Below are 27,516 nucleotides of genomic sequence, written 5' to 3' on the forward strand. Positions count from 1 at the left end.
TTCACGTCTTTCAAAATTGTGACAAGAAAAACAAATATCAGTTTACAAATTTGTGCAATCATTTAATTTCTTCCCCTTATTAATATTGACTTCCAACATAATATGAAAAATTGTTTAAATGGCTTTAATTACGCTATAATTTTACGTTTCGATCTTGATGACTGGAGGCTCTTCTTTTACACGATCTACTACTGGAAGAGTTGGCAAGGTATTCAGAGAACGGTTTTATAAATAGGATAGAACTAATTAAAATGAAGACTTCCGTTAACTTGGACCCTGAGCAAAAAGTAAGCGAAACACGTAGCCGACTTACACAGATCTCGAGTGCCAAGATCATAACTCGATTTTTCCCCCCTTATTTCTTTTTCCCCTTTTTTCCTTTTATTTATTTTTTTTTTCTTTCTTTTTTTCCTTCCCCTCCCCCCCCTTTTTTTAAAGAAGGGTGGTTATTTTTGTAGGGCAAGATCGAAATAAATCTGAGTGAGAATTCTATTTTTTATATGCGTTTGATATGAATGATTCATTCACGTATATGACGTAGCTAGTATGTTAAATCCATTTGATTTTGTTTTTCTTTTATGTTACAAATACGTACGTAAGTGTTTCGGATGCAGTTAGAAGTCATGTTTGGCCCGTAAACAAAAGGGAATGTACTATATATAAACTGTTAAAAAATTTAGATGGTGTAATTTATAAATAAATCCAACTTTTTCTAAGACTAAGTGCACTTCAAACTAAATTTACCGGAAACCAAAAAGACACGTTAGGAAATGCTATTTAATTTACAGAAAAAATAATGCAATTAAATAAACTATTTAATGTTTTTTACGCTATTTGAAACTCAAATATGGCGAATATCCTGATTTTTCAGCTGTGTTGGGATATAAAACCAACGTATTTATATTAACGCATTAATAAAATAATATATCAGGTTTCTCTAGAGCCACACTACATTTTATGCAGCTATCCATTTCAGTAATCTTAATTTAAAAATCCAAAGACTTGAAAAATTAAAAAAAAAGGTCAAACCGTTAAATATATCATATAAACTAGAAATCGCAACATAATTATTTAGAAGTAAACTTTATCTCTTTTTGCATTCATTTGCAATTCATCTATTAACTACAAATGAAGAGTTTATAGAAGAAATGTACTTATGTAAAAGCTGATTGACGAAATTTAACTTGCGTTTTTCATGCCCGAAATACTATGTTGAATTTGGTGATAAATTTGTCGACAAAATAAAAAAATTATCTTGGCGCACTTTTTTCGGTTCTCGCGAAGAATAATTCACTTGGCGAAATTCTTAATTTATAGTAATTTATTTGCCTTTCCAATTTTTCATTGTGTACGAGCGCAAAAAAAGGTGCCTCATTCATTATTTCAAATAATTTTAACAAAGTACGTAAACCACATTTAGGATTACTATTGCTTATAACAAATATGCCAAGCTTCAAAACGCTCCAATATAAAAATTTGCGTTAATCATGGGAAATTTTGAATAAAAAATCTCTAATTTTTTGTAGGTATGCCTAGAAATGCATCTACTTTAAGGTGATGGTAAAAGTTTTATAAGTTATATTTCAAAATGCTTTGGAAATTTTTTTAAAAATAAATTCAAAATAAAGATTTAAAAAACAAATCAGAAAATAGCTGCGAATTGATTTGGATTGAACCTAAATTTCGAACTGTAAAAGAAGGAATCAAAGTAAGGTTAATAAAAAAAAGAGATGTTAATAAATATATATACCAAATTCAATTAACACTGAAGAGCTAATATTTTAAAAACTATTCACGGGATTTTTTTTACCAAACTTGGCACTTTGGCATAATTTGAGTCGTAGAATCAAAATATAAAAAAAATAGATATGAGATTTCAGGAAAAGTCCGATTTTGTGTCAGAATACCTTAAAGCAGTGCTATATATAAATCTAATATATATCCTAAGTCACACTTTCGAGACTCGAAAAACTCAAGTTAATCATCAATCGGCCCAGTAGAACAGGAGATATAGAACTGTCCCCCCTTTTTTTTGCATGTGTGTGTGTGTGTGTGTGTGTGTGTGCAAGGCGTACCTTCACGCAAAGTATACAGAAGATCGAATGTGATGTTTAGACCTTATTATACTAATTAATTTGTAGGGCTTCTTTTATTAATCAGTTATTTTTAATGTTAATTCTTTTCTGTACTTATCATTTTTCTGTTGGCTTTCTGCAGAATGCAAATTAAAAGTAAGTTTAAAATAGCAAGTGTAGTTATTATCTAGAAATCCTGGACTGGGAATTTCTGATTTTCTGTTTACACAGCGTTTCAGAGAACCATTTGAGCAGTAGATAGATAACTATCGTGTTGGTGGCAATTAAAGTGTAATTTTTTTATTACCTGCTAAAAGGTAGTGCTATGCAGAGGACAACTGTATAGTAACCTAAGCTTTTGAAGGTAATATTATCTATGCGGTGTTAGTTTATTTTAATACAGATCCCACTAGTAGAGGGAAGCAACTTTTGTGACATTTGAGTTTTAAGTTCAAATCGTAGCCATAAATATTCAGATAGAATTTTAGCTTTCTTTATTAAGTTCAGTATTTCGTTAAGTGCTCAGTTTTCAAATATGTAAGTGCATATATTCAATATATGCAAGTACATATATTCAATATATGTAAGTGCATATATTTCGTTAGTCTGCGACGACGATAATTCTCTCGAACAAGACAAGAATGGTTTAAGTACACCGAGCCCCCCCCCCCAAAAAAAAAGAATTAAAAAAAAAAGTTCTGTCTCTCCCCTTCTAGTCACCTGATCGACGAAATTCAGCTTGCGTTTTTCATATCTCGAAAGCGCGACATAGGAAATATACTATATTTAGGACAAATTCGAGACGCTTTAATATTGTTTTTCTAGGATGGTTTCAAGCTAAAAAAAACTAAAATGAGTTTCTATTTCCAGAGTTTTTTTGCTATTTCGCTAAACGCTTGGAAAACATTTTGTATCAACTGACAGATGGCTCACGAGTTGGAGAAAGATAAATACAGCATTGTTAATCAGAACCTGTCTGGTGAGAAGGAAGAAGCTGATCGCCATGCCGCTGATTAACTGATGTAAGTAAGATGTCTTTTATAGACATCTTACTTGGGCTCCTAAAGGAATGCAAGCCACATGAAATTTATAAAGCAGACGAAACTGGACAGAGACACACAACATACATTAATATTTTAAAATAAAACTGAAAGAATAGCAGATACTGATGCGTATGCAGGCATTCAGCCACTCTAGCATTGCAACTCTTTCCTGTTATCTGTTATCGTAAAGCAGTAATCCTAAATATGGGGCCTGAAATAATAAGTTCCTAAATTTTAGCTCCTTTCGGAGGTTTGAAATTTGGAGTAATAAATTAATGTGTTATTATTGCCCGATACAGACCTAGCAGTTAAAAAAGACATCACCGGTTACTGGCAATTGCAGAAACCTGAATGTTTGAAACGAATCAAGAATTTACTTCTGACTGACCATAACAACAAGAATTCATGGATGGTAAATAATATTTTTTGGAAGCAAGAGAGATTGAAAAATTAGCAACGCCTTCGCCGGGAATCGAACTGCGGACCTCTCAATTACGCGCTGAGCGTACAGACCACTACACCATGAAGGCTCGTTAAGAAGGGAGATATACCTTATATACTCCCCATTTTAAAGGGCGACTGGGTTTTTTTTAGGGGACCCAATCGCCAAATCCTGGGTGAGGAGATTCATCATCCCACAACCTTTTAGTTCGGGCGCCACTGTGAGACATTAGGTATTTTTGGAAGCAAGAGAGATTGAATAATTAGCAATGCCTTCGCCGGGAATCGAACCGCAAACCTCTCAATTACGCGCTGAGCGTGCAGACCACTACACCACGAAGGCTCGTTAAGAAGGCGGGAGAAATACCTTATAACCATAACAACAAGAGTTCATGGATGGCAAATAATATTTTCTGATTTTCTTGAAATGGAATTGCGAAGCGAAAAATGAAAAAAATATTTTACTAATTAGACAACTGTGCAGCACACACGCCTCTGATACCTTTCGGAAAGACATTAGTATCTCTTCCTGCAGATACGACTTCTAACTTTTCTTTAGTTTTAGGGTATTAAAGCTTTTAAATGTCATTACAGAAAAGATGTTCAGAAGAACAGAAGTGAATTCTGTGAAAATGTAAGCACTTCGATGGAGATAAGTATGTCGATATCTGTGCTGGAAGCCATGCATATTGTAGTCAGTGTTGGAAGGTAAACTTTTCAATCAGTTAAAAACGGTTTTCGAAAATGTGGCTTGTATATAAAAGACTCCTTAAAAAACTGCCAATTATAGCTAATGTCTCAGACATCAATGAGTGAAGTTTCATTATTAGAATATGTGTCAATTCATAACAGTCCTGAGACAGCCAGTGTAAAAACTGACTATAAAGTGGCAAAGAAACTGCAGAAACTAATAGCAAAACTGCTACAGAGAAAAGTGATGGCACGCCCTCATCAATCCAATCTAGAAAATTCTAATATAAACTCTTAAACTGTGAGGCACTGATCAAAAAGGCTACCTGCAGTTTCATGAAATTAAGAATGGGAATTATAAATTGTTTTTGAACAATGTGAAATAAGTACAATCAGAGTAGCCGTTTGTAAGCCATAAAATTTTATCAAGAAAGTAATTATAAAAAGATTTTTGTATAAAATTAAAAAATAAATTTCAAATTTCGTAAATATTTTAATTTTAATATTAATTTGTAGTTATTATTTTAGGATTTATTGCTTATTATTATTATTAATTAGTTTCTTTCTTGAATGGACCATTAAAAACGTATTAACTGTGCTTTATTACATTTCCTCTTTTAATGCATGCAGTTTGCAACTGCACTAGTTTTCAACTGCATTATGAAGTATACTAGGTCACAAAGAAATGCAAGTCAGCTAAATGAAATCAAATTCTGTAAATATTTATATTCGCAAATATAGTTTATTAACTTTCTAGCTAAAGTAACTTTACTTTGCTGGCTAGATCTTTACTTGAACTATGAAGCGACTGCTCGCTAAGTTCAAACTGTATCATTGTAAAGATGTAAGAACGATGAAAAGATCCTTTTATTCAACTCATAAATTCACATACGGCACAAGAATTCACTTTGTAAGCATCAGTGCTTACAAATTTAGCCAATACTTTTGGTTGCAACTCAGAATAGAAATATAAAATTACAACTAAGTTAAATAATCAGCTGAAGCTGCACAGAGATAATTAACGCGAGTTGGCTCTTAGAACATATTTTTCAAGATATGGAAATGAGGGAAGATAGAAAAGGTAAGTAACTGAACAAAACTGATTAGTTTAAAACTAAATGATTCTTCTCAACTAAAGCACACAGTCCGAATATATATATAAATTTTTTTGAAATAATTGTTTGAAGAAATACAATTCACCTTTGCAACTCAAACAACTAAAATGAAATTCTTAAAACAAATCTAAAAATAACAACTGTGATTAAAATATATAACATGAAACAAAAATATTTCCCAGAAAGAAGAAACAAGGCCTCTTTTTACGTACATTCAGAATGAACGGGGAATTGAAATAGGTTGCCATAAATTGGAGAAATTCAATAAGTGAATTATTCTTGGCCCAAAGTAGGAAAAGACTGCCATGCTAAATTTTCGAATTTGTCCTTAACTTTCTCACCAAAATGTTTCCAAATTTGGTATGTAGGCATAATTTGAGTCGCAAAAAATATGAAAAAAGATTGACAGCTTCATTTCAGAAAAAGTCCGATTTTATGTCAAAACAGGTATGCTAGAACAACACTATATATAAATCTTAATATCTATCCTGAGTTGCGCTTTTGAGACATGAAAAACGCAAGCTGAATTTCGGCAATCGGCTGAAAAGAACCGTAAATATTAGAAGTGTCCGTTTTTTTTTTTTTTTTTTTTTTTTTTTGAATTTGTATATTTATATTTCTTCGACAAAAAGGCTGCTGGTCCACATGGAGTATATGCTTCCCAGCTGATCTGATTAAGCTTTGTTAACGGTTCTAATACAGATTTCATATCTGAGGTCATGTCCCCAGTAATAACCTTTGTATACTGCTCCGTAATAAATGACCATGTGATATGCAATATAGTTATAAGGCTTATGGAAAATATGAAAAGGGACAGTGCGCTAGATTTGTTTTTAAGTTTTTTACTGTACATCATTCTTTATATAGTTATTCCCGTGGAAAATTAATTCGGATTCTTCTAAATTATATCATATGTCTTAATTTAATTTGCATAATCGTTCTTTTGTATACTTTTCGATGCATAAACTAGTCAATAAATGTTCATATTGTTCTGTATTACGTTTTGGTCCGTTGTATTCCGTTTATTGCGCTGAATTTCATGTTTTCCCGGGGGGGAGGTGCCCTCTAGTGGACATTTTGGAGCTAAATTTTTTTTGAAGTTCCGCGGGCGCATTTCGTGTGTGGCCCATATACGGGGCTTCGTTGCGTTCCATTTACCTTTTGCGCCGTGGGATGCCGTTTGTAGAAAAGTTTAATTATAACCACCCAATACTATCAAATTAATGAACAGGGAAAAGTTTTGAGCTAAGTTTAAATTCCCTGAAACAATTTAAATGCATCTAGTGATTCACTGTTTAATGGATAAAACTATTAAACATGTTAATTGGTTCCAAATTCTGTCCCCGGTAAAAGAAAATATTTGAATGGGGATTTTTGTGGTTTATCTCACAGCAAGGGTTCTGAAACACGTTTTGATTCGCTTCACCCTCTTTCATTCTCAGGAGTATTTGTGGAACATCGATACAGTAAAAAGGAATCCTTCCTGCATTAGAGGAACTTCCAAAACTCCAAGTCGGTTCCCACTAGATCTCGAACCCTAGGGGATAAATAGTACACAGGATGTATCAATAAAGCGTTGACAGATTTTCGGGAGAGGTGGAGGGAATCTGGACGATGGGAAGTCTCATGGGAATGCGTGGTCGAAAGCGCTTTCCTGGGGCGGTGGTGGCGACACGGGGTCAGGAAGAAAAGGACACAAACGGTGAAACAAAATATGTTTTATTGTGTTTAGTACAGCAGAAACTTACAAATGAGAAGAGAAACAAACAGCACTCGTCATTAAAGAAGGAATTTGAAATTGCGATACCGGACCGTGATGCATGCCTCACTTCTCTGGCACAATGGAAGATCTATATCACGAATAGAACTAACTTACTGCTACTGAATGTAGTTTCTCTATTTAAAGTGGGAGCATCAAATATGAGACTGAGTTAAATGATAAAAAAATCTATCGATTTGCCATACGTGTACGGCTGGATAGTTCGTTTTAATTTAAAATAATAATCAGAAGTCATCACACGTATCAATGAAACCATTTTTAGAACGCCTGGTTTCAGTTCGTCAAATTATAATTACCGCCCTTTAAAAATAAAATTTGAAAGCTTTGCCGTTGTTTAATTCTTTTTAAAAATAATATATCAAAAATTTTAAATTGAAGCTTGCTGAATAAACTAATTACTTTTAATAAAGATTATGAAAGAGGATTATTTACACATCTATGTACAGCAATACCTTGCATAGTTCAACTTGGATTAGTCCGTACTCAACGCATGTAATCTGTATGAAAAATTTCAAAAACAACTAAATTTAATTAACTAAAATAAAAATAAATTCCAAAAAAATAGTACAGAAAATTATTAGAATTCATTAGTGATCTTTTTTTTCGTCATATAACCAAATCTCTTGCTTTTAAGATTATGCAATATCATACATGTTTCAGTTTTTTTGTGGGGTTCTCTGATGCGTATGAATGTTACCTATAGTCAGGCCTTTCGTCCTTGAACTTTTAACCCCTATCACCGGACAGCAGTTGAACGACTATCAGTATTATCAGTATTAACGGTTGAACAACTATAAAAAATATCTGGACTGACTGTGAGAAATCATGTTATGAAAATGGATTCCAAAGCTGAACGTAGCTTTCCATTTCGCCAAAATATAAATGATACAATTTGTTGTTACAGAAAAATGTCTGAAAAGAAAAGGCCAAAGAAATATCTAAAGCCATCGACACTGCAATTTTTAGACAACAAATAGTGAACTGCGATAAATGTGCATTTTTAAAATAAAGACATTTGAATTTTAAATAGGCATTTAAATTTATAAATTGTCTTTTATTTGTTTAAAACCAGGACAACAAAAGATATTTTTGTAGGGGGTAGGGAACCTATTATAATTTTTTGCACGAATTTAGTTTTTCATTTACTCCCGTTTCAAACAGCCTGGGATTATGAAAAAACCAATTAGCCAGACTATGTGAGGTATCACTTTATCTCAAACTTAAGTGAATCTTTGTGAAAAAAATTTTGTTTTAAATTTAAGTTATAATTTACTTTTTATCAATCTCAAATCCAAATGAATTTTATCTCACCATTGATGGGTAATTTCTTGCTTGTAACAGTATAGAAAAAATACGGTTTTTTCTTTCACTTTAATTATAAACTATTATTTATTCTAAACGCGTTCGAATTCACATAAATTGCATACTCTTCCTGAGTAATTTCATTTAAGACAAAAGGAAAATGTAGATTGATTGCTGTATCGAAGAAAGAAGTGCTGTCAACTAATTCGCTAAGTCTAGCGAGTTATCACCAAATGGGCAATCAAACTAAAGAAATAGGGCATTCGGGAACAGTTGTGCGTATGAACAACTTAGAGATAAGGAAAACTGCTAAGTCCAGGCTAAATTTGCTAGGTGTCTGGTTACTTGCTCCTGTTTCCATATTTTTTTTTGAGGGGGGGGAGAGAATTTTCAGCTAAAAGTACACTATTTCCCTTTTAGGCTGAACATCCACCGGTTGAAAGTGGACATCTTCGTCCGAAACCTTTGCGACAAAACTCCGGTGTCTTCTACGCGAAGAAGTCTGTGGCTGTCTGCTTCATTTTAGAATAATTTACTATGAATATGGTTGTCCAGGGAATGAAACTGATGGTATTTTATCGGTGCAATATCTGGCGAACACAGTATCTCCCAAGCAAGTTCCTGGATGTTATCCCTGGTTGTACTTGTCTCATGTCGCACTGTCGAGGAGATACAGCACAACCTTGTGATTAATGAGCGCTGACTCCTTCTGCCTCAAAGCAAGTTACACCGTTGCGACTACTGCGAGTATAGGACCTTAGTGATGGTGGTAGTAGCTTGTAATGCACCACTTGGAGACTAGTCCACCAGACAGAGCATGATCTCGCATGGGTGCAGAGGTAGTCTTGCATTTTGAGGCAGAGAGTCACGTAGTGACAACCAATATATGGTACACCTGGGAATGTCATACCCAACCCATTGTTTTCGTTTGTAAGCATTCGATCAAATATAGATGTGTTGCGGTGGCGAGATACCAACGATAAACAGGTTATCGTTCAAGAGAGAAAAGAAGCACTCTGATAAAAAAAAATCACCCAAACAGCAGTTGGGCGAAGATTTTAATGAAAGCTCTACCGAGATTTTAATCAAACTTCTACCGACTTTTGATTAAACGCTACGCCCAACATAAATTTGCCTAATTTTAAGGCTGCTACTCCTTGTTGGCTGCCGATAATGTGTAGGCTGTAGGGTACCATTTGCTCAATTTATGCATTGTCTCTATGCTGTGCATGGAAGTCTGACTGTTTCCTTAGAAACCTGGAAGCGTTCGGTAAGTTCACCGTACGTTTCGCTAGCGTTCTTCTCTATGGCTGCCTTCAGATCCTCGTCATCCTGCGGTCACCTATTGCGAAGTTCATCAGAAAGCATTTCTGATTCTCACGAAGTATCATAAAGCATCCAAAAGCATCTTCAAATATCCGGACTAAACTTTTGGAACCACTGGTTGGCGATGCATTCATCCTCAGCATCCTCTCCAAATGCCTGACAAATTCGACAGCTCGCTGTGGCTGTTGACAGGCCCGCAAATCATATAGCACGCAGCTGCAAATGAACTCCTTCAATACCTTCATTTCCCTTCGACCCTGGACAAGATGTGTTCGCTGCATGAGCGCAACATGCCTGTATTAACATTATCACTTATTAAAAGTATAAAAGTAACATCATTGCGTATTAAGTGTTATTAATTTTCAAAAGAGAATATTCCTTTGGCCTTAATCTTGAATGGCAAACTAAACAACTAATAAAGATGTGGACAATTTCCCATTTTAGCTAAACAGAAAGAGAGCATGCACATAAATTTTATTTGTATTGATAATAGGGAAATTTAAAGTAAATAAATTATTTTCATGAAGTGATTTAAAAAACTGAATTGCACGTCTAGCTGCATATATATATACATAATATGCGGAAGGTATGAAAGAGAAATCATTTCTGTTAATCATATTCTGTATATTCATATATAAAGCGAATATCTGATGCGTTTCTTGGGCATACACATAGAATATTTGACTTTTCTAAGAACTTAGCCACCTGTTTTCTTTCTACCGGCCTCTTTTCCGTTTACACCCATCCGCTCTATAAATGTGTAGTTTTAGAGATTAAGTAAAATAACTTAACCAGAGAGCGCAAAAATGATTGATTGACTTGATTAACTGCTGCTTCAGTATTAATATCAGCTGCTTTGTTGTTTGACGCTGCGGTGACTGGTTCAGAACTGTTAACTCAACTGTTGCCAAAGATTAGTATTCTTTTTGAAATAGGGTGAAATTTCCCGGGGTAAAGAATTTACTTTTGAGAGTTCTTTATTTAGAACTGAGAGTGAGAGCCAAGTGTTCGTGCCCTCTAAATGTATAAGGTTACTAATTGATACTTGTAGACCGACTTAGTCGAATTTGTAAATGTACTGTTTGACGTTATAACGTTAAGTTGTAATAACGTTTAGTTTCCTTTTAATATATGAAATTCAAAATGAGGTTAAAATAAGATTATAGAATAATGTTTCTAAATTCCTGTTCAGGTATTTAATAATACCTCTTTACTTGCCTGATTGATCAAGAAATAAGCCAAAGAAATCTTTTTGTTTTTCTGTATGACATTTTAATATGGATTAGTTAAAATTGCATTTATAGTTTCAAAACTTCCCATCTTGTAGACACATATTTTCGGAATTTTTGAGATTTTCTTGTAGATACATATCTGCGGAATTTTTGAGATTTAGAACAACTTCTCATTTTGATTCATACATAAGTGCATTAAATTGGTTTATAAAAATTAACAGTTGTTATATCTTACCTATTTATATACTCTTGATCGATGTTATAGCTGATAGAAAACCAAATCATTTAAAAAAATTCTGGTCGAAGCATTGTCTGATGGAAAAGTGTGTTAAATTTTATCTACACCACAAAAATTTCCCTTTACAAACTTACTGGAGAGGTGAATTGCTAAACACATAATAAAATACAAAATAAAAAAGGACGGAGAAAATACTAAGCATTTACTAAAATGACATCTTGGAAGCTGAGTCTGTATCTTGGAAGCTGAGTCTGTGAATAAGGCTTCTAATAAAATACAAGTATATTCATTTCCTTCCTGCTTTTCCAACGCTTCTTTCGTTCAACTCTGTCTTTCTCTAATTTTCTCTTCTTCCGTGGCTATGAAATTTGAATATCTTGTTCCATTATTGTTTTCACTGTTATCTTCTTCTCTTCTGATTATTTTAGCGTCAAACCTGACAACGTCGGCTTCAAAACTTCCAAGGTGGAAGCAAAAATATCTCATATCTTGAATGATCTTTAGAGATGATAATGTAATGCTGTCCATTTCTCATAGTTATAAAAGCACGACAGTTGCATGCATTCTTCGGCTTTTCGCAAGTTCAACAGCTACTAGTGCTTTTTCCCACAGTAATAAAAAAACGTAAGACTACATACTTTCCCTTTGAGGAAAAAAACATTTCCAATGGTGGTTCTGTATTACACAGAATGCGTTCGATTACATAACAAAAGCAATTTCTAACTACAGTCTCAGATGCCGCTGTCTAAAATCCAGTGTAGCACAAATTGCATAAATTTTATCATCGCGTGCACATGCTCTCTTTTTAGTTTACCTTTATTCGAGGAATAATCGATCAATCCCTTCTTTCGACCAGTCGTAATTCTACTTGTCGAGTCTCTGACCAGTTGTTTTTAGACAATCTTTCGTATCCGATACATGTAATTAGACCATTTTAATACTTGTAAGTCAGTATAAAAACAGTTATACAGAACCAAAAGATACAAAACATAAAAGAATTATCGTGAGAAACTCAGAAAAAAAGGAAAATTATGTGCAGAGTCACTGAAACATCCAAACTGAAAACTTTAGTGTTAAGTTGTTTTTGTGGCTTATCTCACTTGTTTGACCTAATCAGAACAAGTACATGAATTTTGTCATAGCAAACAGCGCAAGATAATGTTCGTCGTTGTCATGAACTTTGAACACCATATAGGTGACAGAACGACTTGCCCAGTTCCGTCTCCGTGTTAATGAAGAATGCCTGAGGGACGGTTCTGAGGTTCTTCCACCATGGACCTTATAAGAAATAGACTAACCCAAATGGGTTTTCTCCCTCATCTGAGGCGTTGCCGGCTGTCACCTTGATCACATCCGGAGGAGTAGGGACGACTTGCAGAAATTTAACACTGGTTGTCAGCGTGTATAATTATCAAGAAAAAGCTGTATGTAGCGCCTCATTTCACAAATTAGAATTTCTATATATTTTTATTTTTGAAATTGAGATTGATTTTTAAAACTTTAGCATATTTATCAAGCATAATTAACGTTTCAAATAATTACAAAGCTATTGCATGCTTTCAGGGCTGGATATTTTTTTTAGCTTTTCCTATGCTGTAAGGAAATTTGTAACTACTTCTTTTAGAAAATAATATTTTAAATCTGAACTAATAGAAAATTTCAAACAAGCAATTTTCTTTTGCAATTTTTATGCTTTTCATTGGTGTAAATAAGTAAAAAGTACTAAAATATTTAAAAACGAAATTTTGAAAGTTTTGTTTAAAATTCTAAATTGTGCTGCTTTTTTAAAATTATAGATGAGTATTATAGCACAATTTATTGTCTTTATTTTATCTTTTTTCCCCTTCATTACGCTTAGAATATTTTATGCTCCGAATTTTATGAATTATTAAAATAACTAATCCACTTTAATGTTAACAATTTAGTGATCATATAATCAAATAAACATGATCGTTTTGTAATGTTATTATAGTTTGGAAAATCACTGCCTGAAAATTTTCATTAAATTAAAAAAAAAATTATCAGACTTTGTTTAATTTTACCTTATTTATTTCAAAGCATCACGTACTATCAATCTTATTTAATTTTACTTTATTTTTACGCAAAATTAAGTTCATAAATTTTGTGCTTAGAGTTTTTACCGTTTTACCAAAGTAAAGAAATTTGTACAAGAATTACGCGTGAAAAAAATGCGCGAAATGCAGTAAAAAGTGCTTTAATGAGATATATTAAATCCTATTTGGAAAAAACTGTGGCTTTCATAATATCTTCACTATACAACGTATCACATTTAATAATTAAAAAGAGTTATGTGATACAAACGCCATAGGTTTCAATGTTAAAGTAAACCAGAACGTCCCTACTCTTTCTTGCCGACATGTCGGTGACGCGCGCCCCGCCCACTGGGTTAGTCTATTTCTTATAAGGTCCATGTCTTCCACCCCTCGTCCCCTAGTCCCAAAGCACTCTAGAAAACTGTTGGCCGCTGTGTATTTTGAGTGCCCCCATATCGGATAGACACTTTATACTTAAAAACATCCATGCTTTTTCCGGAATTCGAACTCGAATCCAACAACACAGCAGACAGGAGCACTATATTGATCAGGGCTGTTTAATGTTAAGTAGAAATGTATAAGTAATTAGTCTGATTCTTATTAATTACAAGTCTCATTTTGATTCATTTACGTATCATAAAAAGATGAAAATCAAATCACAAATTAAATCAAGAAAGGGATTAATAGTGTAACCAAAAGTAAACACATCAAAATTGAAACAAAAACAATTCAATAAAATAGTACAATAAATGTAACATAATGAAATTAATATAAAATTGTTTTTGAAAATTCCTCGGCCTTTTTCAAGGAGCAACCGAAGAATTTTCAACAAAGCCACGTTTTTGGATGATACCTGAATGACTTCTAATTCTTGAAAAATTTCAAAAGAAATAAAAGAAAATACTAAATGAAAATTAATTAAATAAAAACTATTAAATTAAGGTCCATTAAAAATCCAATAAAGTAAAACTTTTAAAAAAACAATTTTTAATTTGAATTAGTCACCAAGATAAAATCTACTCCGACGTAACTCAAAAAAAAAAAAAAAAAAAAAAAAAAAAAAAAAAAAAAAAAAATTACTGCAAAAATACACATTATGAAAAGAATTCTCGATAAGAAGCCAAAACTATCATTGAATAAATCAAATCCAATATACGAAATAATATTAAATAAATTTCAAACAGGAAAGGTAGAACTGCTAAAAACCTTTGCAAATCAAAAGCAGTTATTATAAATCAAAAGAAAAGATATTTCAAGTCAAAATTTGAGGAGATGAATTTCTTTAGAAGATATTTACCAAAAGTAAAATAAGTAAGAATTTTTAAAAATGATAAATGCAGAAATGTTTCCAAATTGAGGGGGGGGGGGAACCAAAAAATTCGAAAATGGAAAGCTTGTAACCAAAAATGGAAAAAGGAATAATAATTAAAATAAAAATTGAGAAAGACAATATGCCTAAAATTGAGATCAATAAATAAAATTGAATCAATCAATGAAATTTAATTAATTGAAAGAAATATAACAAGGAAAACAAAACCTAAATGCTGCAAATCAAAGCACATGACTATCCTCCTCGAAATACTCGGGAATGCTGTTTAGATTTTACAGTCGAATTGAGTGGTAGGCGAGAAGTTTGACTGAATTGAAATAATAAGAAAGCAAGAACCGAGATAAGGTGTAAAGACCCAGCGTGTAAAATTGAAAAATGAAACTGGAGATTTTAAACTAAGTGTAAAATTTATTAATCACAGAACAATAAAAGAAATACTAAAAATTACTTCTTAAAAAAGTAATTTTCAGAAAAAATAACAATAAAATTAAGTTTCAAAAATAAGTGTGAAAGGAGTGGAAAGAAATTTATAAAATTCTGATCAAAATATATAAAATTCGTTTTTTTATTACGGTTTTAATTTTTTAAAAATAATTTAAATTAATAGAAGTAAATAAATTAACAATTTATGAAAAAGTAAGAGTGAAAATAAATGTGTGAAAAACGTTTTAAATATATGTAAAAAGGATTTATGATAAAAGTTCATGTGAGTAATGGGGAGTTAAAAAAAAAGTTATTGAAAAGGAAAATGGTTGAGTAACAAATAAAATGTCTTTTGGCGTATAACGGGACTGGAAATGGCCATTTGTTAGCTGGAGATAGAAGAACTATTTACAAATTTACAAGGATATTTCAAATTATATACGTTAAATTCCTTAAAATTTGGTTTATGTAAATGATATAAGTAATAATAACAATTTAAACGACCTAATTTATAATTTTTGAGGTGGTTAGTAAAATTAAGCGGTATTACGAATAAATGTATTTTTAAGATGTGGAATTTCTTGATTAATGTCTTTAACAATAGTGTAAACAATTTTAATTCTCAGAATCTGGTTGATAATGGTGTTAGCAATTACTTTTTTAGAAATATTGGAATTCCAATGTATGAGTTTAATTGGTAGGGAATTTAGGAAGTCCTTTTTTCTTTTATCAAAAACTTCAATTTATTTAAAGTTGAGGATGTAATAGATATATACATTAAATATTCATACGTTAATAGTTATAAAATGCATGATTTGAATTCGCATCGAGAGAAGATGTTAGTATATTAAATCAGTCTGGATAATCAAAAACAAAAACTGGCATTTTGTTGTAATTTCATCTTAAACTCCCTTATACTTTAAGACAGTTATTTGCTTTTAATAGTAAATTTTATATTTGTTATTACTGTAAGAATACTCTTATTATTACATAAAAGTAAATATACTTCAGACTCTGTAACTAAACGGGGTCTTTCTCAAATTTGAAGGTGACAAATATTTTATATGTAAAAGCACCTTTTCTCTTCGTACACCCTTCTGCTCTTTCAATCCGCCTTCTTCTTTCTGAAGAATTACTGTCTGCAACAATTCGAATGCTTTTCTGTTTATTTCTGTTTTTACTTTAGATTTATCTTAATGTTTCACAAGCTGTAAATGCTTACTTTTTAATTATATGATGTTAATTGTAATTCATGTAGTGCTAAATTCCATCTCAATTGAAAGAGAAAGTTGTTAAAAATGACATGCCTTGATAAAATAGTATTTGAAAACAATATGCTTAAAGAGTTTTGTTTTACATTCCAAAATAAAAAAAATATCTTTCCTGAAGCACAATAGATCACGAAATCATGGCATAATTTGGGTCCACCCACATTTTTCATTAAATCTTTAATAATGAATTTTACTGTACAACCGTACTTGTAACCACAAGGGAATAAAAGCCTTTGGAGAACGAAAGTCTATTGCCATAGCAATTAGACAGTATCACGCAGCGCAAATGTCATTTTCTCGCGCATGCGTTGGGGGTAGCGCTGAAAAGCTTCTGTTTCTATCTTCGGCACAACTTAAAGGTATGTCCTCCTTGTCAAGAAGAAAGCGAAAATGTTGAAAAGTTTCATACGTCGGATAATTTTTCTATGTTTCTTTTTCAATATTGGGTAAGTTAAGTTGACTTTTTTTTTTCATGTTAGTGTACATGTTGTATAAGATAGATATGTATTCAAAAACTATAATTTCTAGCAAAAAGAAAAACGGTTTCGATTTCTATTACTTCAAGAAACTTTTCAAAACAAATGCAAAGCACACACTAGAATTTTTATTTCGGCTTCACTGTGATGTTGCGCTTAAAATTTCATTTTTATTTATTTTTCTGAGTACTTTTCGAAATTTATCAACTTTGAATTACGTAAAGATTTCATAGATTTGTCACGAGAATAAACAAAAGTTTAATTTCCTAGACTTGTTGTACATATTATTTTTAACATTAAGTTTATTTTTCTTTAGTTTTAATAAGTTTTCTGAAATAATTTTACGTTCGCTATCTATATAATATAGGTAAATTTCAGTTATAATAAAAATGCAAATCAAGATTATAGATAATGGGGGATTTAAAAAAAGAAATTGCACGAAAGCATAAAACATCATGTGTTCACTTTATCTTTATGTTGGTTAAAAAAAATATTTACACGTAACAAGAGCATAGCATGTATAATACAGCTGTTTAATGTAAAAGAGTTTAAAATTAAGATGCTTAACTTTAAATAAAAACACCTGAAAAGCAATGAAACATTAAAATTTACCATTAACATTTTTTTAACATTCCAGTATATTTTTTAACATAATAATTTGCTACAATTTCTCAAACTGAGAAAAGTGATTTTAGTTTATTTTTCAATCTTTAATGAAGAAATACGTGATTATAAATACTAATGCAGTATTCACATTTAATTGAAATTAGACAAGAAAATTGTTAAAGTATTGAAAATGCGCTGAAATGACAATCAAATATTTTGACTGTAATTTTTAAGCGGATTGTAACCGTTAGTAACAGTTAGTGTTTATTTTATTTTAGTCTTCGAAATGGCAATAGATTAATGAAATTTCTTACATAACTACAAAGCCTTTAAAACTCATCTTTCCCAAGAAAAATGATCTGAATTTTAAAAATCAATTTCGGCCCGCACTAATTCAATATTCTTTCAATATATTTTATTCATTTTTACAATTTATGCTATCATTTGCTTGCAAAATTCAAGGTTTCAAATGATTTACCACAGCTATTTGTTGATTTATCTACCTCATTTCAATTCTGTAATTTAGAATCAATCCAGAAAGGAACAAAGACTAGTGGAATGAAAATGTATCGAAAACGATCATGCAGCATTTTATCTTCAGTTAGATAATGTTACTCAGAGTCTTTTCAAGAAATGATTCCGGTTAGTTGTAAATTTTAATTTGAAACTTTTCTGACCTGAAACTGTTACCATCAAATTTCGAATACTTCCTTGGTCATTGGAAAAGGGCTTAGAAAATGTTTTTAAACATTAATTTCGTGCTAAAATCTATTAAATGTAAACCCATAAAATTAAATAATATAGGCCATGAATTAGTTTAAAGTAAATTGTTTACTTATACTAAAATAATTCGTAATCATTAATGGTAAAAATGTTCTGTTGTTTCTGGATTAACAGTTTCTTTTTTATTAGAGAATTTACTGCTTCATCATGGTTTCGCTTTAACGAAGGAATTTAGCTCAGTCTAACCTTTTGGAAATATGGAAGCATAGGTTTTCAAACTAGCAGAGATACAGGTACATTTATTAGCTTGAGAATATTTTATTCGACGAAATATCATTTATAAAGATATCAGTATTATTCAAATATACTCAGAGCTTAAATTGCACCGGTACTTCTTAGTTTTTAGAATAAATCATAATTCTAGCCGGAGCGCACTGGAGCCCTAAATAAGAATGCTCCGGCGCTTCTTTTATGCAACTGAACAACAATTTTAGTAGAAATTTGATTTCGAAAATTTTATTTTTTGCAATAAAATTACATTAAATTTTAGTATATCTCTTTACATTTTATTTAATTTTAATTATTTAAATATTTTAATCTTTATTTATTTATTTATTTAAATATTATTTAAATTATTTATTAAATTTATATTTTATTAAATAATCGATAAATATTAATTACTAATATTAATTAAATAATTATTAAATAATTTGATAATAATTAACTATTTAATTTTTAAATTATTAATGATTTTAATAGTCATTTTATTTATTTATTTACTTTGTTCCTCTTTGCTGACGGTCTTTCATAGGGCTTCGGCACTTCTAATTTTAGAAATTAAGCCCTAAATATAGTAATTAATTTATAACTTTATATTCTATAAATTCTAATTCATATTTGTACGTGTTATTTTAATTTATAATTTCTGCATTTCGAAATTAACCCACTTAACGTAATATTTTTCTCATTCAGAAATGTAAAATTCCTGTCGTTTATTTAACATTTAGGAAAAAACAACTATGAATCAAATGGAGAACTTTTACTTGGAAAAATGATCATCATAAAAAAAAAAAAAAAAAAAAAAAAAAAAAAAAAAAAACTATGTACTATGCGTTTGCCCTCTTAATTATTTTTAGTTTTCTACTTTACTTCAATCATTTTTTGCCTTAACAATATTTAAAAGTGCAAAAAACTTCTTATTTCAAATTTGTGTTACAAATTTCTTTTATTTAATACCATATTTCCTCCTTCAAAATTAGGAAAGCCACCTCTGTGATAGCTGGTAAAATGAACATACTTATGAAAACAGGTTTTCAGAAAGAGTTAAGTACATGTCACATTTACTGGAAAGTATGTCTTTGCAATGCACGAAATATACCGGAAACTATAATATGTAAGCGGCAGATCAATACTTTAAAGAACATTGCATAAGGTGGGATATATTTTGGGATACAAGTCTAGAACTTTCCAGTGTAAAAGCTGAAATAAAAAGGGAGTGTTCTTGTTCTTTTTTATATTTCAGCGTAAATACAGTGAATAAATTAATCAAATAAAGAAATTCAAAAATGTGGTGTAATTAAACGCTGTCTAAGACATTTCGAGCCCGACTTTTCGGTCCCGTTATTTCAGTCCCTGCGTTCCGGGATTAAATTTAAATGCTTATGCCTGTTCTTTCCAATTTCTTCTCAGCCCTTTCTCTACGGGGTACATTCCAAGTAGTACCACATTTCCAGTGCAGGGGGTGGGACATAAGCCTTGCATGATGCACTAGGACATGCTGAGCTGTGATAAGCTTATCAAATCTACAATGCTACTTGAAGCTACTGTAGCGGTTAGTTTTATGAGACGTGCACCTGCCATATTTTGAAAGAAATGACCGGAATATTGTGCAGCAGATATCAGATCCTGTTCGAAACTACAGTATAATAGATTCACTTTCGGTTTTTCACAAATATGTTTCCTCTGGAAGAATATAAGTCTACTGACAGCCGTACAGTAAAGGAATACTAGAGAGAAACTGCATAAAATATTTTCACGGATGACTAAACAAAAATTTATGTCTGCTTGTTTTCCGCAGCATGATATTATTTAATTACGTTTTTAGTATTGTATGCAATTATTTAACTGTATAATCTGGTGTAATTATGTTCATTAGACAAACAATAAAGGAAAGAGGAAGGATATCTGTGCTAATTACATCCACGTGGTGCAGTGTGTAAACTCTTTCAAACATTTTCATCTTTATAACAGTAAAATAAGTGAAGTTCTTGAAAAATAGGCTAAATGTTAGCTACAAAAGAAACTACATAATGTATATTCCGATGTATAACGCGCAGCGGTGTATAACGCCCACCTCTAATTTCAAACTACATTTTTTTAAAGTATATTCGCTGCATAATGCGCGCCCCTTTCTTTACGAAGAAACCTGAAAGAAACACGCGCGATATTGTTACCTTTTGAAGTCATTCATTCAAGATTTTCCCCAGACTTTCTAACTCTCGTATTCTGAACTGACAAGCAATTAGGGTAACAAATATTGAGTGGGAGAAATGCTTGAGGGAGTAAATAATTCTGCAAAGAGGGTAGGTTATACTCAATGCAGATGTGCACAAGATAGTTATTCTAGGTTTTCAAGAAAGGGGGACATAATTTGGGGTAAGAATACACTTCCAACCCGAAAGAACTTGCAGAATTATGAGTCAGATGTTTTCTCTTTCTGTACTTATTTAAAACCGTGATTTTGAAGTGAATATCGTAGGCTTTGGTAAATTGCATTTACTGTAGTTGAAATAGAATTGATTTAGTGTTCCTTTCAGTAGTAAATATGGCTCCCTCGAAACGAAACAAACACAGTGCTGGTTTGAAATGCGAAGTCATTCAGTTTGCGAAAGAAACTGGAAATCGTGCTGCAGCAAGTATGTTTGGTGTTAATGAAAGCTTCATACGGGTGTGGAACAAAAATGAAATTAATGGGCCAAACAGTGTGTGCTTCACGTGAAATGGCCTATCCTAGAAGAAGGTGTTGCAAACTGGTTCCTAGAAAATAGCCCAGAATGGATTAATTGTAACAACAAACAATGTACTTTTATTTCCCTTCTACTACATACTAATAAATAGTAGACAAAAATGAATGTAAGTGAAAGGGAAAACATTAAAGCAACTTTGAATTGGTGGAATCAATTAACACCACTACGAGGAAAAACAACAGTTTCGCAAAGGCTTCTAAAAATTTGGACAACAAACTGATAAATTTCTATAAGTATGTTATCGACCTACGAAGTCAAAAAATTATTCACTTTCACATATTGAAATATAGGTGAAACTCCAGTAATGTTTGATGTGATAGGAAATAAAACAATTTATGTAAAAGAAACAAAAACTGTTCAATAAAAACAACAGGTTACGAAAACTCTCACTTCATTGTAATGCTTTCCTGCTTATCGGAGAGTACAGGTATTATTAGTTATTTTAAAACCACCATGGTTATTTTTAAAAGAAAGTCGATTCAGAAATGTAATTTCCCAAATGGTGTTTTTCTTCATCTTCACGAGAAAGTGTGGATGGACGAATATGGTGTGAAATTGTGGATAAGATATGTTTTGTAAAATGGTCTTGTTGTCTTAAAGAATCCAGAAAGTCTTTTAGTTTGTGACATGCTCATATCCCATCAAACGGATAATACAAAGGAATTGTTGAAAGAGTGTAACATAGACAAGGCAGTTATTATAGGCTGATTAATGCCATTAGTTTAGCCTTTAAATGTGCCAATCAATAAACCATTCAAAAAATATTGAAAACGACAATGGAATGCGTGGATATTAGAAGGTGGAAAAAACATTTACAAAAGGAGGCAAAATGCACCATACTAGTCTAGTGTGTGAGTGGATAATAAAACTACGGAATGAATTAAAACGTGACATAATTCAAAAGCGATTTAAAAAATGTGGTATATCTAACAGTCTAGATGGAACGAAAGATGATTATTTATTCATGGATCAGAGTGACAGTGATGGTGAAGATGAAACAGGATTCGATGATGTGCTTGAAGATATAACGGAAGAGGAATATGATGGACTTTTTATGTTATCCGATAATGAAAGTTTTTATCCGTCAAGTATGTTATTTCTTTTAAATACGCAGCATCAGCATTTAGGTAAATGTAGAAATCTAACTTATGTATGCCCCTCTTTTTCTACTTTTAAATCTATCATTTTTTAATATCCGGTATATAACTCGCCCGTATGATTTCGATTTTATTTTTTGTATTAAAAGTGCACGCTATACGCGAGAATATACGGTAATTGATGAGACAGAGAAACTGAAATGTCCTGTTTCGAATTAAACAACAGCCTTGCTTTTGAATTCACAGAAATAGCATTCAACACTATCCCACAAAGTGTGTACAATAATCGCTGCTTAATTAATCACTAATTAAGAAAGTCAGCTACTTATTACTTTCTAATTTCTAGGAACCAAAGCAATACGTACTAATAAATATAAAAATTGCCGTTTATTAAACCCATCGCCGCCGCTTATTAAACTCAGATTGCGAAAGACTGATTCTTCAGTACCAAAAGATCCTCCTTATACCTATCAAAGCTTTTCGTAGTTCATCTGTTTAACGTATCGTAGACTGTGGCTTTATCATTCAAAGTGTGCAGTGCTTTAATAAAATGAGTTTGACCGAAAATTTCCAATCCTAAGTGCCTGTACCAGTGAGACACAGTTTTTTTAATTTTCCTACCGCACTGGACTTCCGAATAGCAGAATTTCCTTATCTTAATGTTAACAAAGTTCTGTAGAGGCACTATAAATGAGTGAGGGTTCCTTCTCAAAACCCAGCTGATGGGAGGCGAAAGTGCAACTTCTGTATCCTATCTTTTACGGTTTGCACCTTCAAAATTCTCCGCTTAGGATACATACATTATATTCACAGAGAGTTATAAAAATTCCTGAAGTTTCTAAGCATTACCGTATATTAACAGTTTTTGAAAGAAAAAAAATTGGTAACTGTAAACTGAAGAAAATGCGAGGAAAGAATCGGTTTTGATTGTAATCATGAAGTGGCAGGTCGGCTAAAACAAAGCACAATATTTATACCGCCTAGAAACATTAATTCTGAAATTTGAATAAATGAAGACATAAGCCTGCAAGAAAAGCGTAAATTGTTAAAATATTCTAAATTTCTCGTAACTTCAACCAGAGAAAAACTACATTTACTATTGCGATAACTACATACTGTTGGCGATAACGACTGCTGGAGTATCCAGTAATACTAAAAATCATTAACAGTGGCTGGTAGTATTATTGAATTTAGTGCCCTCTGCAAGAAAGATAAGCAATTTTCAAATTTTATGTCTAGTCACTGTATCATACATAGGAAGCTTGTAGAGACATTAGGTTAATTGGGAGGAGGAGACTTGAAAAATTAGCAACGCTATCGCCGGCAATCGAACCGCGGACCTCTGGAATACGCGCCCAGCGTGCTGACCACCACACCACGAAGGCATATCAAGAAGGCAGGAGAAATACCTTATATACTCCCCCTTTTAAAGGGCAATTGGGGTATTTTTAGGGGACCCATTCGCCAAATCCTGGGTATGGAGAATCATCATCCATTACCCTTTTAGTTCGGGCGCCACTGTAGAGACATTAGGTATTTTGGAAGCAGGAAAGGTAAAAAATGAGCAACGCCTTTTCCGGGAATCGAACCTCGGACCTCTGGAATACGCGCCCAGCGTGCAGACCACCACACCGCGAAGATAATAGGATCTGTTAAGTCTTTAAAGCCAAACTGGTTTTGTAGATATCCTATCTGCAGGTGTTGTATCCTATCCACTTGTGCATTTCCCAAACATGGCAAAAAAATTGACAGTTAAAGCTGAAATTGACTTGCCTCGTTTGTTACCAACCTTTAATTACTTCAAGACCAGTTTCAAAACGATAAAGCGATTTCAACAGTTTAATATTATCGACTCAATGGTCATCATTTTCAGCTATCCTTTTACTTGCCAAGTAAATGTAAACGAAATCGCAACATACATTGCAGAGTTTACTCAAGCAAAAACAGAAGAACTAATTCTAGAAATTTTGGACCTTCAAAATGTTATTGTCTTAAAATACAATGTATCTTCTGAAATATAGTTGACAGAAACAAGTTCCTGTTCTGAAAATAACATCATACAAGAGAAAATTAATTTTTGGTTTCATATACTGGTGTGAATCATTTTTCTCTGCAACCAGTATCATAAAATGAAAGTACAGATCTCGACTTACAAGTGAATATCTTGATGATTGCTTTCGAGCAGGAATGTCATCATACTGTCCTAATTAAGGAGCAATGGCCAATGAAATGCAATGCTAAATATCACAATTGTAGAGTTTTCTTTATTTTTCATAACAAATTATTTTAAGTTTGATCCTTTCCTGAACCTTTTAGTTTCACCTCGCATTTCCTTGCCAGGATGCAATTTAAAGTTAAGTGAAGTGAGTATTTAAACGGATGAGCCTTGTAGTTTATACAGAGCGTGTTTTCGCTAGCCAGAGCACGTTAAGAGTTTGGCCTTGCTGTAAAATCCCAATCACATATGTTTCCGCTACGCGGGACTAGACTTCGAAAGGGACAATTCTCAGAACCCGCACATTTTCACGAAACCTACGTAGTTAGGTTATCATTTTTACGACAGCCAAACAGTAATCGATTATCGCTCAGATTGGGATCACGTGATCCTTCAGAAGCAGAACTTTCGTCTGATTGGTTGACCTCTTCCGGGACAGAGCTGCAGACGAAACGCTTTCGGGGAAGTTTCAACATCCCGCGTAGCCGGGACATCATTTCCGTAGCTAGGCGGGACTTCGCTTGCAGCGGAGCTGTTTTTTCTAGGAATCCTCCCGTTTAAACCAGTGCTACCAGAATCTCGTTTCTCGGAAATGTCCCTTCTAGCAGGGACCGTCGCTAGATGTAATAACCCCTTTACGTGGAGTTGCTGATACACCTTTTGGCCATTTAATATGTATAACGCTGAGTAAATTCTTGAGTCAGCCTAGTTAGCATTAACTTTAACTGTTAGTCCAGCACTACTCTTTATCTTTTGAATTCATTGTGTAATGATTCTTAAGTTCCACCTCAAGTTGTCGGTGTTATTGTAAGCACGAAGTACGTGCCTTTTCTGTTCACAGTTTGATGAATAATAAAGGGTTATTTTTACCCTTCTTCTGTGCTGGTATTCTTTACGCCTATGCGAGAAGTCGCCAGGTTCCTTAGCAGGGTTTAGCAGAGTTTATGTTACCGAAGAATGTGCAATCCTACACACTGACGTTAAGAATCACAATTTTTATAGCAATGACTCGTTAATTAAAGAATTTGTAAACTGTGTCAGTATTAGCTAGTAATTATTTATTTTACATAAGAATACAATAAATAATTTTTATACCTTAAAATTATAATTTTTTGATTTTTTTTAAATACCAGAGGTGTTATTAGTCTCGAAACGCACTCTTTGTCTGTATCACTTTTATGCCCGTATCACTTTTCAAATTGCCGCTGCCAAATTTGATTGCGATTAAATTACTTTAATTATTTAAAGTTATTATTCTAATTATTAAAAAATTCAAATAACAAAGAATCTGTGGGCATGTATGTATATATGTTCCTCACATTGTGGGGAAACGACGATACCTACAGCCACCAAATTTTTAATACACGTAGGTCGCTCGAACAAGGGCACCTAGAAATCCGAATTTTTATTTATTTATTTATTTATTTATTTATTTCATATTTTGTACAAATTTAAAGATTTTGTTTAAAGAAAATCGGCAATTTGAAATTAAGAATTGGCAACACTGTTCGAAATAAAGCATTTTAATCTCAGTCGCCAAGAATATTGCCATTAGGTAAAATATAAGATCATTTTTCAATTTAAATCCACAAATTTCGGGTATTTGAAAGCAATGTGTTGTCAATGCCTCAATAATACCACAAAACACATTTAAATTTTCCTGTTACACACACCAGTTCGTTACTCTTTCTCGCTTACAATCCTCTAATGTATCTGCTATATGGTAGAAAAACTATAAAAACAGCAGAACTACCTAATGATAAATATTTCACATTCCTATCTTCCGCGGTTATTTCATGAAATAGTTTTGTATCGAGAAAAGACAATGATAAATATTTCATCTATCTATCTTCCGCGGTGTTTTCATGTAATAGTTTTGTATCAAGACGTAATAAGTACGTTTTCAGAAACATCAGGTAATCTTTGCATTATTAAAATATTTTTCTAGAAAATACGTGTTTCAAATAAGTATTAAACAACGGTAATCTCTTTTTTATACTTATTTAATTGCCATCTAAAAATAACGACATTTCTGTAAATTTATAAGATATGTTAAAATAAGAATATTTTAACCGTAAAAGTTATGTAAAATATATGAACTGGACAGGATTTTGGGAGGGAGGGGATAGAGAGTATGGAAACTATGAACTAGAATAATCTTATCGGCGCTTTTTCCGAAAGCACCGAATTAATTATTCATTATTTTCTATGTTTTGATTAGTATAGAATATACAGATACTTCTAAACAAGTGGAAAGTTGTTTGTAGTATGTGTCATTGATGCCCAATTTTCATACAATTGCTACAATCTGAGTATTAAACTAAAGACTACGATAACGCGTCATCATGGTTTTTAAAAATGTTGTTTGATGATATTTTTAGTATTCTGAATTTATTTCATATTTTGCGGATGCTGCTACTGTCATGGCTGTTTTTGATAACTCTCATGCCAGAATCAGATCAAAAGTACATATAGTAACATTTAAGACTGCCAGACGGGCAGTCTTAAATGTTACTATATGTACTTTTTATATAAGAAAAAGGGTGTTCCATAGAAGGATGAAGAATTTCACGGTTTCGAAGAAATTATTTTATTTTAACTCAGTAGACTTAAGCTACAGGGAAAGTCTCAGGGCAAAGACTACCTATGGCATGATTGAAATCACGTATTCCAAAAGTCTTAAAAAGCGTTAAAAAATTAAACACGTAAACATCATGAAGTGAAATCAATAGAAATGTTTCATTATTTCTATGTGTTCAGTATAGTAACATATGTATGAAACCTATATTTATTTAATGTATTAATAAATATATGAATACTATATATTTACTAAATGTAATAAACCTTAAATTTTGGAATAGTCTTATAATATGCTAATATAAAATATTTAAAATTTTCAATCTTACATATTATTTGGAGTCTACTACTTGAATGAAACATGATTTTTCAGCAGAAATACCATTCTGGGACATATTGAGAAGAGGTGAAAGGGGCAAAATATTTTGACAACCGAATAGGGCGAAATACACTGTTTGTAGTAACAAAGAATGAAA

The 27,516-nt window shown here is 32.2% G+C and overlaps 1 protein-coding gene across 4 annotated transcripts in view; it reads left to right on the plus strand.

Moving 5' to 3' along the window:
- LOC118188979 (gamma-aminobutyric acid receptor subunit beta-like) overlaps window positions 1–27,516 on the plus strand; it is a 122,527-nt gene that overhangs the window by 6,737 nt on the left and 88,274 nt on the right. The window contains exon 1 of one of the 4 annotated variants that reach the window (XM_085808303.1): window positions 12,652–12,666. The exons of 1 other annotated variant lie outside the window; for it this stretch is intronic. Coding sequence is in view for 1 of the 3 variants with exons in the window: in XM_035359508.2 (XP_035215399.1) it covers window positions 16,711–16,766 (56 nt within the window). In the remaining 2 variants the exon portion in view is untranslated. Of the gene's footprint in view, window positions 1–12,651; window positions 12,667–16,610; window positions 16,767–27,516 lie in introns of those variants that run through there. 2 more of the 4 variants (XM_035359508.2, XM_035359523.2) reach the window with 2 other exon arrangements.

Source organism: Stegodyphus dumicola, chromosome X1 (assembly GCF_044657685.1).
Source record: "Stegodyphus dumicola isolate Sdum_Otavi_A_Nest chromosome X1, ASM4465768v1".
Lineage (NCBI taxonomy): Eukaryota > Metazoa > Arthropoda > Arachnida > Araneae > Eresidae > Stegodyphus > Stegodyphus dumicola.